The sequence below is a fragment of the Schistocerca nitens genome, chromosome 6, assembly GCF_023898315.1.
Source record: "Schistocerca nitens isolate TAMUIC-IGC-003100 chromosome 6, iqSchNite1.1, whole genome shotgun sequence".
NCBI classification, from domain to species: domain Eukaryota; kingdom Metazoa; phylum Arthropoda; class Insecta; order Orthoptera; family Acrididae; genus Schistocerca; species Schistocerca nitens.
Window position 1 is genome coordinate 661,551,041 of NC_064619.1, and position 20,514 is coordinate 661,571,554.

At 41.5% G+C, this 20,514-nt stretch overlaps 1 protein-coding gene across 1 annotated transcript in view; it reads left to right on the forward strand.

Annotated features, from left to right (window-relative positions):
* Positions 1-20,514, forward strand: part of LOC126263559 (O-acyltransferase like protein-like) — a 110,492-nt gene that overhangs the window by 18,421 nt on the left and 71,557 nt on the right. Inside the window, exon 3 of the mRNA XM_049960652.1 lies at positions 10,295-10,463. Within this exon, the coding sequence (XP_049816609.1) occupies positions 10,295-10,463 (169 nt within the window). The remainder of the gene's footprint in view (positions 1-10,294; positions 10,464-20,514) is intronic.

Below are 20,514 nucleotides of genomic sequence, written 5' to 3' on the forward strand. Positions count from 1 at the left end.
TATTGTATGTGAGAAGTAGCACCTGAGTGTGATGTAATAATTGCTGAATATATTCAAAAAGCTTACAGTAACAAAGACAATGATTTTCTAAAATTTCGGAAAAATGGCGCGTCTCCAGGTAATACGCGTATCTACAATTCAGTTTTTAGTAGGTTCGTCATAGCGGCCAGCATTTTCATGCTCGAGGGATTTTTTAAACCACGGAATAATGTAGATAGAGAGGTAAAAATTGACACACATGCTTGGAATGACATGGGGTTTTATTAGAACAAAAGAAAAACAAAGTTAACAAAATGTCCGACAGATGGCGCGTGAAAGATCTCTTGCGCGCGTCGTTTGGTGATGATCGTGTGCTCAGCCGCCACTTTCGTCATGCTTGGCCTCCCAGGTCCCCAGACCTCAGGCCGTGCTATTATTGGCTTTGGGGTTACCTGAAGTCGCAAGTGTATCGTGATCGACCGACATCTCTAGGGATGCTGAAAGACAACGTCCGACGCCAATGCCTCACAATAACTCCGGACATGCTTTACAGTGCTGTTCACAACATTATTCCTCGACTACAGCTATTGTTGAGGAATGATGGTGGACATATTGAGCATTTCCTCTAAAGAACATCATCTTTGCTTTGTCTTACTTTGTTATGCTAATTATTGCTATTCTGATCAGATGAAGCGTCATCTGTCGGACATTTTTTGAACTTTTGTATTTTTTTGGTTTTAATAAAACCCGATGTCATTCTAAGCATGTGTGTCAATTTGTACCTCTCTATCTACATTATTCCGTGATTTATTCAGTTTTCAAATTTATACAGATTTTTTGATCACCTGGTATGATTATTGCACCCGTTTTATACCTGCATGAAATCCATTCCCAGGTCTAAAATCTGGGTTTTATTTCATTTGTATTAACTCTTGCCTCAGTTTTAAGGCCATGGCGTGCACTATACCTTGAATATTTGCCCAAATCTTCTCATCTAATCCCAAATTGATAACTGTGCCCCCACATCCTGTGTGAACGGCAGTTTACGACGGGACTGCATTATGCCACTAGCAGTGGCGCCGCTTTAGTTGCGCCTGTGAACTCGAATGTGGCGGTTTACTGCGAATACCGCGGGACCCTGTGCGGGGCCGTGTGGTAAAGGACCCCCTGGCATACCCAATGAGCTCAAGGATAATTTGAAGGTAGTACTGTGCATTACGAAATCGTGACGTTAGATATCTTTGCCAACCACATTGGTAACATATATCTGTCTCTGTCTATCCAGATGTCAGTATACAGCTGATTTGCAAGTAGACATGTAAATTTTAGTTTGCCGACACCATAGATATAATGTATCACATTGTATCTTAAATTTGTATTTTTGGCATGCGTGATCGCTTAATCGAGCAACCTACGTCCATCTGAATCTGCTTACTGTATTCATCTCTTGGTCTCCCTCTACGATTATTACACCCCACGCTGCCCTCCTGAACTAAATTGGTGATCCCTTGTTGCCTCAGAATGTGTCGTACCAACCGATCCCAGCTTTTAATCAGATTGTACCACAAATTTGTCTTCTCTCCAATTCTACTCACTACTTCTTCACTACTTACGTGATCCACCCATGCAATCTTCAGCTTTCTTCTATAGCAGCATATTTCAAAAGGTTCTATTCTCTTCTTGTCTAAACTATTTATCTTCCATGTTTCACTTCCATACATAGCTACACTCTATACAAGTACTTTCGGAACGGACTTCCTGACACTTAAATGTATACTCGATGTTAATAAATTTCTCTTCTTCAGAAACGCTTTCCTTGCCATTGCCAGTCTACATTTTATATCCTCTCTACTTCGGCCATTATCACTTGTTTTTCTGCACTATTATGTAAGCATCTCATTTCCTAATCTAATTCCATTAGCACCCCTTGATTTAATTCCACTACATTCCATTATCCTTGTTTTGTTTTTGATGATGTTCATCTTATACTTTCCTTTCAAGATACAGTCCATTCCGTTCAACTGCTCTTCCAAGTCCTCTGCCGTCTATGACAGAATTACGATGTCATCAGAAAACCTTAAAGTTTTCATTTATTTTGCCCGAACTTTAATTCGTGCTCCAAATTTTTCTTTGGTTTCCTTTACTGCATGCTCAATGTACAGATTGAATAACATCGGGGGTAGGCTACAATCCTGCCTCATACCCTTCTAAACCACACCTTCCCTTTCGTGCCCCTCGACTCTTATAACCGCCATCTGCTTTCTGAAGAAATTGTAAACAACCTTTCGCTCCTTTTATTTTACCCCTTCTACCTTTAGAATTTGAAAGATGGTATTCCAGTAAACATTGTCAAAAGCTTTCCCTAAGTCTACAAATGCTATATTCGTAGGTTTGTCTTTCCTTAGTCTATCTTCTATGAGAAGTCGTAGGATGGCATTGCCTCGCGTTTTCCTACATTTCTCCTTAATCGAAACTGATCTTCCCCGAGGGCCACTTCTACCAGTTTTTCCATTCTTCTGTAAAGAACTCGTGTTAGTATTTTACATCCGTGAATTATTGAACTGACAGTTCGGTAATTTTCGCACCTGTCAGCGCCTGCTTTCTTTGGAATTGGGATTGTTATATTCTTCTTGAAGTGTGAGGGTATTTCGCCTGTCTCATACGTCTCGCTCACCAGATGGAAGTTTTTAGTCAGGCCCTGGATCTCCCAAGGCTATCAGTAATTCTAACGGAATGTCGTCTACTCCCAGGAGGTCTTCTTTCTACTCAGGTCTTTCAGAGTTCTGTCAAATTCTTCACGCAGTATCATATCTCCCATCTTATCTTGATCTACGTCCTCTTCCATTTCAATAATATTGCCCTCAACTACATCGCCCTTGTATAGACCCCCTACATACTCCCTCCACCTTTCTGCTTTCCCTTCTTTGCTTGGAACTGATTTTCCATCTGGGCTCTTGAAATTTATACAGGTGGTTCTCTTTTCTCCAAAGATCTCTTTAATTTTCCTGTAGCGGCGTCTATCGTACCCCTAGTGATATTTGCTTCTACCTTCTTTCATTTGTCCTCCAATCATTCCTGCTTAGCCATTTTGGACTACCCGTCGATCTGTTTTAGACGTTTGTATTCCTTTTCGAATGCTGCATTTATTGCAGTTTTATGTTTTCTCCTTTCATCGATTAAATTCAGTATATCTTCCTTTACCCAAGGATTCCCGCCCCCGCTTTTTACCTACTTGACCCTCTGCCGCCTTTACTATTTCATCTCTCAACCCTACCCATTCTTTTTCTACTGTATTCCTGACCCCTGTTCTTGTCGACTGTTCCCAAAGCTTCCTCTGAAACCCTCTAGTTGTAAAGTGCTATTGATAAATAAATACTTTCTGCACACCTCTTCATTATCTAAAAAACTGCAAAGTGAAAATTCCTGGAAGACATAACTTTTTTGTAACTTAGTTGTAACATTTATCAGATGTCACATTACAAGCTAGAAAACCTTTATTCGAAATAAAATACATAATGTGCTTACAAAGAATTTAACATTCGGAAATTTCTAATCGTTTGCTGTAACTGGGTTTGTGGAAAAGGATGAACAAAATTTAAAAGTAAACAATATTCAATTCAACATTCATTTTTCTTTTTTCTTTTTAAAACACATTTGAAAAGAAAATGATTTTTGTTAGCTTCTGTCGCATAGAACAGTTTTTTCGCTGGACTTTGCCAGTTACAATTTTCGAGTTAGCTCTTGATCTAAGTCCAACATCTCATTCAGTTTTGTGGCCCACACAAAATAATGATCTTAAATATCTGTAAGCTTTAGGCGAACATTAATGTAGCGTTAGATATGACGTCAGAGCATACTGTTTCACGGTATCAGATTACCTTCTGTCTTGTTTGTGACACACATTTCTTCAACTGGTTAACAATAACATTAAATTTCAAATGATTCTCCACATCGGTATTATGATATTCTTTTTTGTTATGTTCATAGGTCAGTTCGGTCGTCGTTGAGACATTTTTGATTCTTCGGGTGACAGCCATTTGAAATCTTATTTTCTTACGCAAATTTATTTTTGTTGCTGAAAGTAGCGTTGTCTGTGTTCCTTAGTTTCGTCAAGTGCTTCAAGAAACTTTATCAAATGGATATCCGTCTGATATACATTCTGCAAGAAAGTGATCATTTCAATTTTGCCAACACAGTAGTTCATAATTATAACAGGTTCTTAAGTATGTTCACAAAAAATACTTCAATGACAAATGCTGTTAACAATTATTTTGTTGATACAATTACAACTTAAATGCTTGTAACATTTTAACTTACTTGACTAGTAACAGGCTGTTTTTGAACCAATTGTCTCCTTGCAACCAGCTTTTTCTGCAGATACCTAGGAATGCCAAAAACGATAGGACGGAATCATCTTTTAACAATCTTATTAAAGTTCCTGGTCTTGCTTGGTAGCAGTTTTCCGCTAAGTGTCGGCTGCATATTGTGCTGTACGCAGTAGGGGACTATTTATCTCTCTGAATTGCTTGTACCCATAATTTTAAAATTTCCGGCACAAACAAGAGGCAGATGTAGAATTGAATAAGGGAAGTACCGTCTACAGTAGTGCAATTTATACATTAAATACAACGCGGTAGATATACTACACTGACAAAAAAATATCGCAACACCAAGATAAGAGTTGTGCTACATAACCGAAAGTCGGTAGGCGCAGCAGCTGTGGAGTAATCCTTTATTAGTACAATCAGGAGCACCTGAAGAGATAAAACAAAGATTAGAGAAAAAAAATTGAAGAAGAGATCCAGTAAAATCAATGTGCAATACCATTGACGTTTAGATACTAAATATACAAAGCAGACAATAACCCTCATAGAATCGATTACACAATATGCACAACACTCATAATCAAATCATTTACAGCGAAATGTAGAGATTATTGGATGCCTCCATCACTCTCACTCATGTTGTATTAAAGCGTGCTTAAGAGAAACGGTAGTCGAAATAAAAGAAATTAAATGAAAGATATGACCATAGTAAATGGCTCATGTTCTAAAAGGAAACAGGGAGAACAACTTAATGAAAATATATCAACCAGATCAAGGACTGGATAAAACTCGTGAAAGTCTGTTATATCATGCTCACCTGGAGCAAGATAATCATATTACACTGAAATGCAGGAACTCATAAGGAAAATAACACAGGCAGATTATAAAACGTTGGCAAGGAAAACAAAATGCATTGACGAAAAAGAGTCACAACACCAAGAAGCAGTTGTGCAATACAAACGAAAGTTGGTAGGCGTGTTTCTACATCTGAAAGAAGATGTCTTAAAATTTCGCGTAAGCGTGGCGCTAGTAGCGCCACCATGAGGAAGCAAATCAGGTTTGATTCAAATACACGCTGTAACGATCGCGAGCGTTAGTTACCTTTGAGAATGGAAGTGATGAGTTGATGTTAGCCAACAATGCCTTTAAGGCGATAACGACGCCATTATTAGCACCTCACTGAGTTTGAAGGAGACTGAGCAAGAATGGGACCCGCCAGGTTAGCCGAGAGCGCTAATGCGCTACCTCCTGGACTCGGGTAGGCGCGCCAGACCCGGGTCGAATCCGCCTGGCGGATTAACGACGAGGGCTGGTGAACCGACCAGCCTGGATGTGGTTTTTGGCGGTTTTCCACATCCCCCTAGGTGAATAACGGGCTGGTCCCCAGGTCCCGCCTCAGTTACACGACTAGCAGACATTTGAAACACGTTCGCAGTATTTCGTGGTTTACACTAGACACAGACAGCTGGAGTACATGGTTTCCGTCTCGGGGGGTATGGAGTGGCGACAGGAAGGGCATCCCGCCACTCCCTTAAACTAGCCATGCCAAATCCGATTGTAGCCATGCCGACCCTGCGATCGCTGCCGGATAAAGGCACAAGTAAAAGAAGAAGACTTGGCATGAATGTGGCCATTGTACGCGACTGCTGGCAGCGATGGTCATGGGAATGTACGGCCTCCAAACGGCCAGATTGCACTACCGAGAGGGGAGACCACCTCGTTTGGCGTTTGACACTGTGGCATCGTACTGTATTTGCAGCAACAATCTGGGCAGCAGTTGTCACTACAGCGATATAATAAATTGATACGAATAGGTTGCTTCAAGCTCCGAGCCAGACGCCCTGTAGCGTGCATTCAACTGACGTCAAACCACCGCCATTTGCGACTTCAATGGATTCAAGTGATATCTCATTGGGGGACAGGATGGAGATCTGTTGTATTTTTTGGTGAAAGCGGGCTCTACCTCGGGCCAGTGGTGGCCGTGTGTTGACTAGAAGAAGAAGGCCAGCTGAGTGCCTGCAACCATTCAGTCTGCATGCTACACACACTGCACCTACACCTCAAATTACTGTCTGGGGTGCGATTTCGTATGACAGCGGGAGCACTGTCGTGGTTATCGCATGCGCCCTGATTGCAAATTTGTGCGTGTCAGGTGATTCGACTTGTGTGCTGTCATTCCTGTATAGCATTCCAGAGGGTATTTTCCAACAGGATAAAGCTCGACCACATACCGCTGTTGTAACTCAACATGCTCTACAGATTGTCGACATGTTGCCTTAGCCTGCGCAGTTACCAGATCTGGCACCAATCGAGGACATACGAGACATTATCGGACGACAACGGCATTGTCATCCACAAACAGCCTAAGTGCAACAGGTGTGGAACTCCATGCCTCAAACTGACATCCGGCAACTGTATAGCACAATGCATCAACGTCTGCATGCTTGCATTCAGCATTCTGGCGGTTAAACCGGGTATTAATGTAGCAGCATTTCACATTTGCAAAGGCTTGTTTCGCGCTTGTATTAACATGTGATTTTGCAATGTTAATCACTGATCCGTACCCAAAGACTGGAAAGTTGCACAGGTCACACCAATATTAAAAAAAAAGGTAGTAATAATAATCCACTAAATTACAGGCCCATATAGTTAACGTCGATATGCAGCAGGATTTTGGAACATATATTGTGTTCGAACATTATGAAATACTTCGAAGAAAACGGTCTATTGACACACACTCAATACGGATTTAGAGAACATCGTTCTTGTGATACACAACTAGCTCTTTACTCACACGAAGTATTGAGTGCTACTGACAAGGAATTTCAAATTGATTCCGTATTTCTTGATTTCCACAAGCGACTTGTAGTGAAATTGCGTGCTTATGGAATATCGTCTCAGTTACGTGACTAGATTCGTGATTTCCTGTCAGAGAGGTCACAGTTCGTAGTAACTGAAAGAACGTCATCGACTAAAACAAAAGCGTTTTCTGACGTTCCCCAAGGTAGTGCTGTAGGCCGTCTGCTGCTCCTATATAAACGATTTAGGAAACAATCTGAGCTGGTTGTTTGCAGATTATGCTGTCGTTTAGTAAAGTCATCAGAAGATCAAATCAAATTGCAAAACGATTTAGAAAATATATCTGTAGCGTGCAAAACTTGGCACGTGACCCTAAATAACGAACAGTCTGAGGTCATCCACATGAGTGCTAAAAGGGATCCGTTGAACTTAGGCTACACGATAAATCAATCAAATCTAAAGGCCGTAAATTCAACTAAATACCAGGAATTACAGTTACGAACAACGTAAATTGATAGGGACACAAATAAAATATTGTGTGGAAGGCTTAGCAAAGACTGCGTTTTATTGGCAGGACAGTTAGAAAATGTAACAGATATACTAAAGAGACTGCCTACACTAAGCTTGTCCTTCCTCTTTTAGAATAATGCTGCGCGGTGTGCGATTCTTATCATATAGGGTTAACGGAGTACATCGAAAAAATTCAAAGAAGAGCGTCACGTTTTGTATTATCGCGAAATAGAGGAGAGAGTGTCACTGAAATGATGCAGTATTTGAAGTGGAGGTCATGAAAACAAAGGCGTTTTTCGTTTCGGCGGAATCTTCTCACGAAATTTCAATTATCAAATTACTCCTCCGAATGCGAAACTATTTTGTTGACGCCGACCTTCATCGGGAGAAAGGATCACCAAAATCAAATAAGAGAAATCAGAGCTCGCACTGAAAGGTACAGGTGTTCGTTATTTCCCACGCGCTGTACGAGATTGGAATAATAGAGAATTATTGTGAAGGTGGTTCGATGAACCCTCTGCCAGGCACTTAAATATGATTTGCAGAGTATCCACGTAGATGTACACTGAAATGTGTTACCTAGACAAATGTATTCCAGAAATTACATCACTCTACATTAATTAGTTTTTAGTGTTGCGATTTCCTTTCCCGTCAGTGTAGTTCTGAAATCTGAATAAAAACGTAAATTGGGTATGAAGCAAAACTTCACATCATTTCCTCTGTAGTTGTCTACAACCACAAGTTTGAGCATACTTCACTATTGCCAGCAAAAATAACTCCGAAAGTATGATACGAGCTGAAAAGTTTGTGGGACAAGTGTGGCATGGGACAATGCGGGCCATAATATGACGTTGGGTTTTTGTTGCTAGTTGGGATCGTTTCAGAGATATGAAGGTCAACTTTGTTTCTTTTTAAATGGAATGCTATAGCTTGGTACTTATTTTCTGATAGCGGTCATCGAGACGAATCCAATGATGTGTAACAGTAAGGTCTTTGAAGGTCAACGAAGTTCATAAAGGTGGCATGAACGTCCATTTACAGAAGGTGTTCGAAGTGATGACCATTGGTATCAATGCAGTGCTGCAATATTCTTATCATGGATTGACTGGTATTCGTTATCACATCGGCACTTATCGAAGAACATGCTCTGACAATTCTCTCTCGTATATCTTCAGGTGTAGTTGGAACGTCTTAATAAACAATGGCTTTTACGAATCCCCACAAGAAAAAATCCCGAGGCGTCAAGTCTGGGGAACGAGCTGGCCACGACACATCTCCTCCGCGTCCAATCCAACTATTTGGAAATGGTCTCTGCAACTCATTTCTAGCCATCAGCGAAAAATATAGTGGACACCCTTTGTGTTGATACCACATTCTGTTCCTTGTTCCTAAAGTTATTTCTTCCAATAACAGACGTAATGCCTGTCCTCCAGAATCGCAGACCATACATTCACCGGCCACGGTTCTTGGTGTGCAACTTGCCATAGCCGACATGGATTTTCAGTTGCCCAGTAATGCATGTTATGCAAATTAACATTTCCCTGGTTCGTGAATGTTGCCTCGTCAGTAAATAAAATCAAATTAATAAATGTGTCATCTCTCTGAATCTGAAGTTGAGCTCATCGGCAGAATTCCGCACCAGTTAATTCTTGGTGGAGACTGATATGGCAAGGATGATATTTATGGCGATGCACTACTCCGGCTCATGCCAGATTCCCTTGCGATTTGACGCGAACTAACAGATCTCGAACCACAGTGGCGACAGTACCGATTTCTGTTTCCTCGTTAGTAACTTTCCTTTGCCGGATATGATCCCGATGCGTTGTTCTCAATTTATCATACACACATTTAAATGTACGACGTGTAGGGTGAGTACGTTGAGGATATCTTTCAGCGCTTAAGTCTCTAGCTCTGACTGAATTTCTTTAGCATTGTCCGTAAATGAGAAGCATATCAACTAGTTCTTCGAAGGATACATCATTCACTTGATTCGAAGATACTAGTCTTACCGTTCCTATTAGTGTTGTATTGCGAAACCGTCGAATGGTGTTTACATGTCAATGGCACGTCAGATGGATACTCCGTATTCAGCGAATATTTAGTATTTGCACGATACACGAGAGAGAGTTGTCAGTGATAAGGAATAACACGCAGTCCATGATAAGAAGACTGAAGCAGTGCATTGGTACCAGTGGTCATCACTTCGAACACCTCCAGTAATGGAAGTTCAGGCCACCTTTTTGACCTTCGTTGACCTTCATACACCTTACTGTTACACATCACTGGTTTCGTCTCGATAGCCGCTATCAGAAAATAAGTACCAAACTATAGCATCCCATTTAAGAAACCAAAGCTAACCATATCTCTGACGCGACGCCACCTAGCAACAAAAACCAACGTCATATTATGGCCTTCTTTGTTCCATGCACATTTCTCACATAAACCTTTCAGCTCCTACCATACATTCGGAGTTATTCTAGGTGGCAATAGTCAGTGACTCACCCTGTATATTTATAAATGTAATCAATCGTTCAAATGCGGGGCACCAAACAACAACACAAGGTGTACGTGCGGTGCTGCCAACCTAACAGTAATTGACCGCCACGATTTTCACAGATCCACAGCACTGCAGTCGTGTACCCTGTTCATATCTGAGATGGCATGGTGTTGGTACCGTACAGGCTGGTGCCGGCGTACGTGGCGGTGGTGGCGGTGTACGCGACGCTGCTGGAGCGCGCGGGGGCGGGCCCCCTGTGGCGGCAGACCATGGGGCCGCAGGCGGACTGGTGCCGCCGCCACTGGTACCTCAACCTGCTCTTCCTCAACAACTACGTCGCCACCGAGGAGATCGTGAGTCGGCTGCCTGCCTATCACATGTACAGATACTCAAGTACGGGGTGCTTCGATTTGTTAACTTGGCTACCAAACCTGGACCGCATTTGTGTGCGAGCCTTATTTTTATAATAGTGGAAATCAGTATAAAAGCATCGATATTCACAACAAAATTGACACTGCTGGCTGGAACAGTCGTGCACAGAGTATATGCAACACTATGAAATACTGTATACCGACAAATGCAGTCAAATGCAATCGCATTTGATGTTACACTGAAGATCCAAAGAAACCGTGAAAACCCAGCGTGCGCTATTCGTCCACGAGACTCAGAGGGCCATAGATGTGGGTTTCCAGGTAGATGCCGTGTTTCTTGACTTCCGCAGGGCGTTTGATACAGTTCCCCACAGCCGTTTAATGAACAAAGTAAGAGCATATGGACTATCAGACCAATTGTGTGATTGGATTAAAGAGTTCCTAGATAACAGAACGCAGCATGTCATTCTCAATGGAGAGAAGTCTTCCGAAGTAAGAGTGATTTCAGGGAGTGCCGTAGGACCGTTGCTATTCACAATATACAGGGTGCGTCAAAATATGTATACACACGTTGAAGCGTCATAGAAAATTTATTTACCGTTCTACAATGATAAATTTCTGGAAATGGAAAGCTTAAAGTCCAATTGTAAAAATAAATATACTTTACAAATGTGATTAATATTCAAACTGGTGGCCTTCAGCATCAATACATTTCTGAGTACGAGTCACCATTGATTCCATACATCGTACCAAAGTGTCCAATGAGATTTCTGCGCACACCGCCTGAATCTCATTCCAAAGTGTGTCCAGGTTACGTGGTTTACGTTTGTACACCTCATCTTTGACTGTGCCCCATAAGAAGAAATCCAACGGTGTGAGGTCTGGAGAGCGTGCAGGAAACTCGATTGGTCCCCTGCGCCCTATCCACTGGCCTGGCACATTGTGATCTAGGTATGCTCGTACATACCTATGATAGTGCGGCGGGGCGCCATCTTGTTGGAAATAAAACTCATCATTACCGTATAATGCACGAATGGCAGGGAATATGGAGTCAGCAAGCATTGTTAGGTACGTTTCTCCAGTAACAGTACCTCCAACGTGGAAAGGCCCAATGAGTCCCCTTGCAGACAAACCACACCACACACTTACACCAGGCAAATTCACAGCCTTTTCAACTGTAATGTGAGGATTATCTTCAGCCCAGCACACACAATTGTGCCTGTTGACAGTTCCATTGAGTGAATTGGGCTTCATCCGACCAAATTATGCCACCCATAAATCCCGGTTCACGTCTCGCCATCTCCTGAACCCATTCACAAAATTCTAACCTTCGATCTGGATCATCGTCACTTAGCTGTTGCACCAGCCTTGGAATGTACACACTAAACTTGCCTTTCTTCAGAATGCGTAGCACACTACTAGCACTTACATTACTCTCACGTGCCACTTGCCTTGAAGATTTTTGAGGCGAACGCTGAAACAGTTCCAAGACCGCAGTTGTGGAATCATCGCTTGTAGCTGCATGAGGTCGCCCTGATCGGCCTTTATGCACATCACACACTGTTCCATGAATTTCGAATTTGTCTCGTAGACGTGTAATTGTAACCTTGATGGTGGTTCTGTACCATACTCACTTCTCCACTGTCTTCGAACCATAGCTACATTCTCAAACTTCCAGTACCACTTAATTATCTGCTTCCGCGCTTCAAAGCTCAAACGCACGTCCGCCATGTTGCAGTTACTTCCTTGCCACTGCTGCCACCTGTTGAAGAAACATAACATTACTCTCTCACAGATATTTAACCTTGTAGAACTGGAAATAAATTGTCTATGACAGTTCAAAGTGTGTATACATTTTTTGACGCAACCTGTACATAAATGACCTTGTGGATAAAATACGAAGTTCACTGAGGCTTTTTGCGGATGATGCTGTAGTATATCGAGAGGTTGTAACAGTGGAAAATTGTACTGAAATACAGGAGGATCTGCAACGAATTGACGCTTGGTGGAATGGCAATTGAATCTCAAAGTAGACAAGTGTAATGTGCTACGAATACATAGAAAGAAAGATCCTTTATCATTTAGCTATAATATAGGTCAGCAACTGGAAGCAGTTAATTCCATAAATTATCTGGGCTTAGGGATTAGGAGTGATTTAAAATGGAATGACCATATAAAATTAATCGTCGGTAAAGCAGATGCCAGACTGAGATTCATTGGAAGACTCCTACGGAAATGCAGTCCGAAAACAAAGGAAGTAGGTTACAGTACACTTGTTCGCCCACTGCTTGAATACTGCTCAGTGGTGTGGGATCCATACGAGATAGGGTTGATAGAAGAGATAGAGAAGATCCAACGGAGAGCAGCGCGCTTCGCTACAGGATCATTTAGTAATCGCGAAGCATTACGGAGATCATAGATAAACTTCAGTGGAAGACTGCGAGAGAGACGCTCAGTAGCTCCGTACGGGCTTTTGTTGAAGTTTCGAGAACATACCTTCACCGAGGAGTCAAGCAGTATATTGCTCCCTCCTACGTTTATCTCGCGAAGAGACCATGAGGTAAAAATCAGAGAGATTAGAGCCCACACAGAGGCAAACCGACAATCTTTCTTTCCACGAATAATACGAGACTGGAATAGAAGGGAGAACCGATAGACGTACTCAAGGTACCCTCCGCCACACACCGCCAGATGGCTCGCGGAGTATGGATGTAGATGTAGATGTAGAAACTGGATAAACCTGCTCAATATAGTGTAGGGCTGCAACACGACGTGGCATGGACTCGACTTTTTTTTCGTTGTTTTAGGTCGTTGAGGACGTCGCAAGACATCCTGTTCAAGTTCAGTGGTTGATCCTTCCACTCCGTTTTTTATTACAGAGGTCAACCGGCTCTCTGACCGAACACGCTGAGCTACCGTACCGGCTATCTAGTGTCTGAGGTAGTGTTAGAGGGAACTGACACCATGAATCCTGCAAGGCTGTCCATAAATCCGTAAGAGTACGAGCGGGTGGAGATCTCTTGTGAACAGCACTTTGCAAGGCATATCAGATATGCTCAATAATGTTCATTTCTGGGGAGTTTTGTGGCCAGTGAAACTATTTAAACTCACAAGAGTGTTCCTGGAGCAACTCTGGTGCAATTCTGGACGTGTGGGGTTGTCCTGCTGGAGTTGACAAAGTCCATCAGAATGCACAGTGGACATGAATGGAAGCAGGTGATCAGACAGGATGCTAGGATGCTTACGTACGTGTCACCTGTCACAGTCGTATCTAGACGTATCAGGGGTCCCATACCACCCCAACTGCACGCGCCTCACAACATTACAGAGCCTCCTACAACTTGAACAGTCCCTGCTAACATGCAGGGTCCATAGATTGATGAGGTTGTCTCCATACCCGTACACGTCCACTCCGCTCGATAGAATTTTAAACGAGACTCGTTGAACTAGGCAACATGTTTCCAGTCATCAACAGTCGAATTTCGGTGTTGACGGGCACAGGCGAGGCTTTGCGTCCTGCAATCATCAAGGATACACGTTTGGGCCTTCCGCTTCGAAAGCTCATGCCAATGATGTTTCGTTGAATGGTTCGCACGCTGACACTTGTTGACGGCCTACAATTGAAATCTGCAGCAATTTGCCGAAGGATTGCACTTCTCTCATGTTGAACGATTCTCTTCACTCGTCGTTGGTCTCGTTCTTGCATAATCGTTTTCCCGCCGCAGCGATGTAGGAGATTCGATGTTTTACCGGATTCCTGATATTCACGGTATACTCGTGAAATTGTCGTACGGGAAAATCCCCACTTAATCGCTACCTCGGAGATACTGTGTCCCATAGCTCGTGCGCCGATTATAACACCACGTTCAAACTCAATTAAATCTTGATAACCTGTCATTGTAGCAGCAGTAACCAATCTGAAAACTGCGCCACACACTTGTTGTCTTATATAGGTGTTGCCGACCGCAGCACCGTGTTCTGCCTATTTACATATCTCCGTATTTGACTACGCATGCCTATACCACTTTCTTTGGCTCTTCACTGTAGTATAGTACATAACAAGACATCGACCAAATGGTTCAAATGGCTCTGAGCACTATGGAACTCAGCATCTGAGGTCATCAGTCCCATAGAACTTAGAACGACTTAAACCTAACTGACCTAAGGACATCACACACATCCATGCCCGAGGCAGGATTCGAACCTGCGACCGTAGCGGTCGCGCGGTTCCAGACTGAAGCCCCCAGAAACGCTCGGCCATAGCGGGCGGCTAGACAATAGTGGCAACTATTTATTTACAGCTCGTACAAAATAGATACGTGTTCCAAAGTTTTACTGAGCATCAAAGTAGTCACCAGCATTGTGTACAATCCGTTGCCAGTGATGTGTTAGTCATAGGATACTCTTAGCAGTGCCAGTTGTGCTGACAGTTCGAGCGGCGCGACGAATTTGTAGCAGTTCTGAAGCAAATGCCGTGAAGTGTTTCCTTTAGTTTAGAAATCGAGTTGAACTCACGAGGACTTAGGGAAGTGCAGTAGGTGGTATAGCACTTAGGAGCCCCATTAGTCTAACAGTAACTGCTTGCACTGTACGTGCTTGTGCATTCTCATGCAAATGATGGTCAGGTCCTGCAGAAAGTGTCATCACTTCTGTCTCTATGCTGTTCATTTTTGTAACAACCTACGACCAGCTTAGAGATGACACTTTCTGCAGGACCTGACCATCATTTTGCAGGACAATGCTCAAGCACGTACAGTGCAAGTTGTTACTGATTTGTTTGACTGATGGGACTGCTAAGTGCTATACCACCTACTGCACTCCCCTGACTTAAGCCCTCATGAGTTCAACTCTATTTCTAAACTGAAGGAAACACTTCACGGCATTCACTTCAGAACTGCTACAAATTCGTCGGGCAATAGATCGCGCCGCTCGAACTGTCAACACAAATGGCACTGCTAAGAGTATCCTACGACTTCCACGGCGCTGGCAACGGATTGTACACAATGCTGGTGACTACTCTGAAGGTCAGTAAAACTTTGAAACACCTATCTATTTTGTACGAGCCGTAAATAAATAGTTGCCACTATTAAAGTTCCAACCATCGTATAAAGGCGGTCGACTCTGTGCGGTGTTTTGTGTGTGTGTACGTTCCTTTGCTGCACACTGGAGACAGACACCATTAGCGACATTGCGTACAACGAAATGGGACTGTCTAATCGTCAAATTGTAAAAAAAAGTTGACTGGTCAAGTGCAGTTACTGATAATTTCTTTAGATTGGGCGCATAATATGGACACAACGAGAAATAAGGGCACAGTAGAAAATTATCCGAGGCTTCGAAAGGGTTACTTCTACGGAAGGCAAGGGCCACAAACCGTTGTTCCTCTCAACTTGTTTCTGATTTACAGCTGCCAGTAACAGCCAGACGTGTACGACAAATTTTGCCACATGGTAAACACACAGGGTGATAATTATTGGACCTTATAAATAAAATCGTCGTAACTTTTGAATGGTTTCCTTTAGGACGTTCAAATTGCACGGTTGGCCGCGGGGCATGATCAGCAGAATTAGTACGCGCTGTATGGTTTGATTTGGCGACGAAGCCTACTTTCATTTGGGTGGGTTCGTCAATAAACAAAATTAGTCCATTTGGAGGATTGAGAATTCGCATTTCGCGATCGAGAAGTCTCTTCACCCCCATTGGGTGACTGTGTGGTGTATAGTGTCCAGTCACGGAATAATCGGTGCGATATTCCATGGCTGCCGAACGCTACGAGGAGGTTTTTGAAGATGATTCCATCCCCATTATCCAATGTGACCCTGATTTCGACAAAACGTGGTTCTTGCAAGACTAAGCACGACTCCATCGAAGCAGGTGAGTATTTGACGTCCTGGAGGAGCACTTTGGGAACCGCATTCTGGCTCTGGGGTACCCAGAAGCCACTGACCTGGGCCTCGATAGGCCGGCATATCCTCCGGATCTGAAAACATGCGACTCCTTGTTGTGGGGCTATATTAAAGACAAGGTGTACGGTAATAACCTCAAAACCATTGCGGAGCCAAAAACAGCCATTCAGAAGGTCATCGACATCATCGATGTTCCAAGACTTCAGTGGGTCGTGCAGAATTTTGCTATTTGTCTGCGCCACATCATCGCCAATGTCAGACATATCGAACATGTCATAATCTAAATCCGAATATCTGTAGTGACGTTTACGTCTTGAATAAAGTATGTGCACGACGTAGTTTGTAACCAATTTATGTTTTTTTTTTATTTTGTTCAATAATTGTCACCCTGTATTTCATTCAAGAAACGAGTGCAGAATCCTGCTCTAACACCCAAACATAAACAGGCTGGATTGGTGTTTACTAAAAAACGTATGTAATAGTCTTCAGAAAGAGATAAAGTGATCTTCAGTGATGAGAAGAAGTTTAATTTAGATGGGCAGGATGGATTTCAGTATTATTGACATGATCTGAGAACAGAGCGAACGTAAGATTGAGAAGAAATTTTAATGGTTAAAGTATTATAATTTGGGCAGCTTTCTGCGCTAAAGGTAAGTCAGGAATTCCTTGGATGAACGCTCTAATGAACTCTAACATGTACACAGAGATGCTACAGTTTCACTGCAAGAACTACTAACCGTAACAAAATCAATGCCGAAGCGAATTTTTGAGGTACTTAGGAAGAACGAAGATTGGACAAAGTATCGACAATACAATAACACAACAGGACAGTAAGAACCTTTATACCATTTCCATCCAGGAAATGATGAGGCCTTACTTTGTTACTCGTGATATGAAAGAAACTATATAAATCCGATGATGATGTGTGTCTTATCTTTATTAACAACAAACATTCATAGTAAATTCGACACATGTATACTTCAGAAATTGTACTATCACTTTTGTGGAACCCTATCTTTACACGAAATTTCACTACAGTACACAATAGACTTTTCTGTCAGTCGTTCAGTTTTTGTACTTTAAAACGACCAGTTTCGGACAATGTCGCTTATCTTCAGACCATCAGCATGTTGATACTGCGAACGACTGAAAGCATAGAGAAACTAAAGCCATTATATTTTCCGACTTTACACAGCTGCATTGCACGGTTTAATTATAATGACATTCTCTGGAATAAAATGTTCTGGCGGTAAAGCAGTCCTTTATTGAGAGATCCAGACAGGAAGTTCTCAGCAGGATGTTGTCATCAGGGAAACCAAAGTTAGTGGTCTACGGGTTGAAACGTGGAATGTCAGATCCCTTAATTGGGGAGGTAGGTTAGACAATTAAACAAAACACACACACAAGACTGTTGAATAGGTTGAAGTTAGGTTTAGTGGGAATTACTGAAGAACCCCAGTAGTAGGAACAGCGGGACTTCTGGTCAGGAGAGAACAGGACTATCAACACGAAATCAAATAGGAATAATGCAGAAGTAATAATGAATAATAAAACAGAAACGCCGGTGAACTATTATGGACAGAACAAAGAACGTACTATTGTAACCAAGGCTGATGCGAAGCCAACATTCACTACTGCCGTTCAAGCTTATGTGCCTACTAGTTACACAAATGATGAAGAAATTGAAAGAACGCTGGATGCGATACGAGAAACTATTTACTTGCTTCAGGGATACGCTGGTTTAATTGTGATGGTGGACTAGAATTCGGTAGTAAGAAAAGGACGAGAAGGAAAAATAAGAGAAAATATACTGGAAGAAAGGAATGAAAGAGGAAGCTGTCTGCTAGAATTTCGCACATAGCTCAATTTAATTGTTGCAAACAGTTGGTTCAGCAACCATTAAATAAGCTTGTACACGTACAACACACATGAAGACACTGCAAGGTTTCGCGTAGATTGTGTAGTGGTGACACAGAGACAAAGAAAACATTTTAAACAACAAAATTTTTCAAGGGAGATATATGGACTCCGAACATAATTTAATGGCAAAGAACTGCAGATTAAAACTACAGAATTAACAGAAAGGAAGGAAATTAAGGATCTGATATCTGGATAAACAGAAGAAAAAAAACGTGTTGTTGAGAGTTTCAAAGGGACCGTTAGACAACGATTGACTGAATCAGGAAAAGAAATACAATAGAAGACAAATAGTTAGCCTTGAGGGAACCCCTAGGATAGCGCACGTGATACTGTAGAAAATATAAAAATCCAGGAAGTAGGAAATACAGAACTCTAAAAAATGAGATTGACAGAAAGTGTAAAATGACACAAATGAAAAGCTACAGAAGTATGCGTGACCATAGAAAAGATAACACTGGACAACACATTTGAAGTGAAAGTGTGTACATTGCAAGATTTTGAGTTAGTTATGCTTATTTCAGCTTAAAATGATACCATATCATCATTTTCATAAATATTTAGCTCTAGCTGTTTTTAAAAAGTAATCTATATTTTTGTATAAATAACGCACTAACTAATTATGCATTCATGTTCGAAGATACAGCATAACAAATTTTAAGTGAATAATTACTTGAATTATGTTATGTGTTATGCAATGATAAATTTCAGTGCCATTCTGGAAGTACAAAAGTAAAATATTAAGAAAAGTGAAGATAATATTACATGAATGAAAATACTTTGTAAGTCTACTTTTTACCAGAATTGTGTAAAGCACAAAAGAAAATATATAAATTATCTGGTCACAAATGTATATGAAGGATTACAAATGTTAAATGTCCGTATGTACTGTATATACAATTACATATTTTGTTCAGAGATAAATTCAGAAGATTACCGTTTTCGCTTGGCCTGACGTTTATACACATACTCGGCAGCATCCCTTCTGACAGTCCAGCAGTAATCTGCTAAAATAGTAGCGCTCCACTTTCCGGCATACATCTTCTCAAATGTGCCAATATCTTGATGAAATCGCTTACTGCACCACAATCTTTGGGGAAGAAGATGACTATGTAGGAAACGCATTTTCAATGACATGTTGCAACCAAGTTTTTCATAAGATGACAACAAGTTATCTTCAATCTCCTTGTAATTTATTGCTCGTTTGTTCCCTAAGAACTGTAAACAGACTGTCTTCAAACATTCAGATGCATGATTCTCATCACCTTGTATGACCCCATCAAAAGTATGGTCTCCAAAAAGCTCTCTAATCTGTGGGCCTACAAAGATGCCCTCCTTTACTTTGGTATCACTTAAGTGAGGGAATTTTTGCCTTAAGTACTTAAACGCGTTGCCATCTTTGTCATTCCTTTAAAGTGTTTCATGAGACCAAACTTGATGCACAAGGGCTGGAGCAGAATCGTTTTAGGGTCTACTAGAGGTTTACTCTTAATGTTCGTTATACCTGGTTGAAGAGATTTTCTGGTGGGCCTTTCATGTTTACTGTAATGAGATGCACGAGCTCGGCTATGCTATTTACAGAGAAAGCAGCAATATTTAGTTTGCCCGTACTGCATACGTAATAGCAGTGCAACCACTTTTAAGTCACCACAAATCTGCCATTGAGAGTCATTATACTTGATGGCTTCTTTCATGTTTTGGTATGACTCTTTCGTATGCACAGTATACCCAACTGGAATAGAAGGAAGCTCATTAGCAACATGTAAAAGCACTGCTTTTAAGCTCAACTTCGACGAATCAATAAATGTGCAAAAATTATTACATACGTTAATAAAGTCAATGAAGTTGAAGAGAAGGGAGACAATAATATCACTAAAATTGGTATCAAAATGTTTATATCCAAAATATTGCACACAAGTAAGACCAGGGAAAATAATGTAATCCATTGTTACTTGTTATTATGACTTTGACAAACCACTATAATATTGCATTTTAAAATTACCATAAAAATCCGTATATAATTACCTCACCGTAATAAAACAGTGTAAAATGACAACTAGAGCTAATTTTCAATTGTCTTCGTGATATTCGCGATTAGCATATTAGAACTGATAGGAATTGACGATTTTCATTAGATTTATATTTTCATTGCTGCACAGCGTAATTTCCCATAGATAACAATTAAAGAAACCTAGGAGTCAAGAGCTCAG